A 2,463-nucleotide genomic window follows, 5' to 3' on the forward strand; every position below is an offset into this window, starting at 1 on the left:
ATGGAATAGTCCTCCCGCAGAAGGTCAGCAGTGGCGCTCTGGTGGTTACGAATGGGACCACTAACCACATGGCCGGCAGTTGGAAACCAGCAGCCACTCTGAGAGAGAAAGAGGAGGCTTTCTCCTCTCACAGTCTCCAAAACCCACCCGGGCAGTTCTGCTCCATCCGATAGGATCACTATGAGTTGGAATGAAACTGATGGCAGTGATTTTTGTTTGTTTTTGTCAGAAAAGCAGGAGGCCGACTGGCTAGGCATGGGGCTGCTCAACCCAAGTGGGCAGTTCAAACTCACCAGCAGCTCTTCCGGAGGACGATGAAGCGGCCTGCTCTTGTAAAGAACTGCCATCTCAGGAACTCTCCATAGCGCCCCTAGGAGGGAGCAGGGAGCCCTGGTGGTGTGGTGGTTTGCTCGCTGCGAAGCACAAGGCCAGCTGTTCGAAACCACCAGCTGCTCCAGGGGAGAAAGATGAGGCTTTCTACTCTTGTAAAGATTGGCAGTCACAGAAACCCCCAAGAGGCAGTTCTCCTATCACATCGGGTCTCTCTGTGTTGGAGTTGACTCCAGGGCAGTGAGTTTATGAGTCCGAATTGACTTGATGGTGGTGGGTTTTCATTTCTAACCAAGACTCAGGAGTTTCTGGATGGTTCAAGTGGTTAAATGACCAGCTGCTTACCAAAGGGCCACCCAAAGTGGAGATCCACTGCTGAGAAACTAGCCATTGAAACTCAGCAGAGCTCAGCTCTGCTCTGACCACTGGGAGCTGCCAGGAGTCTGCTGGACGGCGGTTGTCTTGGCTTTGGGTCTGACCGGTCCTCTGTCTTTCTCACTGCTCTTGTCCTCTTCCAGCCCCCAAGGACAATGAAGAACGTGTCTTCAGGGAGCGCCTGCGGCCCAGGAAGCGGCAGGGGGCCGTCAGGCGCAGGGTCCACCAGGTCAACGGCCACAAGTTCATGGCTACCTACCTTCGGCAGCCCACCTACTGCTCCCACTGCCGAGATTTCATCTGGTAAGTTCCCTGCCAGGGTCGGGGGTGGGAGAGGACAGGAGGTGATCGACGTCAATTGGAAAGTGGAGCCCTGGCAGCATAGTGGGTTAGCATTTGGGCAGCTAACCACGACATGGTCAGCAGTTTCAAACAACTGTCGGTGCTGAGGAAGAAAGATGAGACTTTCTGCTCCTGTAGAGATGTATAGCCTCAGAAGCCCTTCGGGGCAGCTCTCCTCTGCCCTATGTGGTCGCTGTGAGTCAGAATCTATTTGATGGCAGTGAGTTTGTACATACATATAAACACACATATACATATACATTTATATATGGATACATATATATGCATATATATACATAATGTATTTACTTCTTCTTGATTTGATTCCAGAGGATTTTTCTGATAGGTTAAGTATGTCTTAAGAGTTTGGGGGTATACAAAGAAGAAAGAAATCATATTTCCTGATGACTTTATCTTTGGATTTGATTGTCTATTATTAGAATGTCTCGTTTACACTCATTGAAGATGTTTAGATTTTATGACCAGTGACATTACAGTCACAGCTGTGAAAGGTGGAAACATAAACATGTCCTACTAACATGAGCAGTAGAGACGTGATAGGACTGCCCTTTGTCCATGGCAGAGAACATGCACGACCGGGAAGAACGGACCATCCTGCCGAATTCTGGCTCTCACTATGTTGTACTTGTGTTTTTTTAAAAAGGAAGAATCTTTATGTTTTAGGAAGATATGCTGAATTATTTGCAAATGAGATATCATCTTATAGAGCAATACTTGATCAGAGAGGAGAGGGGGCTAGTGGGAGAGAGGAAATGAATTCGACAATGTATTGAATATGGTAGATGAGGAATTTATGACTGTTGCCTCACTGCTTTTGTATCTATTTGAGTTTTCTATGATAAAGGTTTGAAAATGAACTCGAGTGTCTGTATTTCACGACAAAACGGTTCTTGATAAGGGTCTTCACAGTGGTCTTGGTCAGATGGTGGGCTTTAAGGGGATGAGGGTGTGGAGCCAGTGTTGACAGACCTGCAGGGAAGGCGTCCTGCGGTGGCATTCCGCCTTTCATGAAGAGGAGGGCTTTGGTAGGTCGAGTCAGGCAGGTGGCAGGTGGTTTGAGAGGTGGAGGAATGGTAAGGAACACTGGCCTTGGGTGTTGGAAGGGACTTTTATTGAGTAGTTACCAGGGGCTAAGTTCTCTGTTAAACACAGGAACATCTACTTGAAATCTTCCCACTCGCCTCTGAACTCTGTGTTTTTAGCCCCGTGCTCCCTTGACATAACTGAGGCACAGAAATGAAAAGAGACTTGGCTCTTGGTCCTCCAACAGGAAGTGTCACAGACACTCCCTGGTGAGCCTGACCTCTACATCTCTCCGGCCTCTGGGCAAGGTCCGGTGCCTGTCTCAAGGTTATTACTAGCACTCTTAGGTCAGTGGAGGTGGGGGGTGGGGGG

General features: G+C 48.8%; 1 protein-coding gene across 2 annotated transcripts in view; it reads left to right on the forward strand.

Annotated features, from left to right (window-relative positions):
- PRKCE (protein kinase C epsilon) overlaps positions 1 to 2,463 on the forward strand; it is a 570,548-nt gene that overhangs the window by 363,448 nt on the left and 204,637 nt on the right. For both annotated transcript variants that reach the window (XM_004699760.4, XM_045285766.1), the window contains exon 3: positions 849 to 1,008. In XM_004699760.4, coding sequence (XP_004699817.1) covers positions 849 to 1,008 — 160 coding nt within the window. The remainder of the gene's footprint in view (positions 1 to 848; positions 1,009 to 2,463) is intronic.

This window comes from Echinops telfairi, unplaced genomic scaffold, assembly GCF_000313985.2.
Source record: "Echinops telfairi isolate 266 unplaced genomic scaffold, ASM31398v2 ScPeMD7_7475;HRSCAF=8513, whole genome shotgun sequence".
Classification (NCBI taxonomy): domain Eukaryota; kingdom Metazoa; phylum Chordata; class Mammalia; order Afrosoricida; family Tenrecidae; genus Echinops; species Echinops telfairi.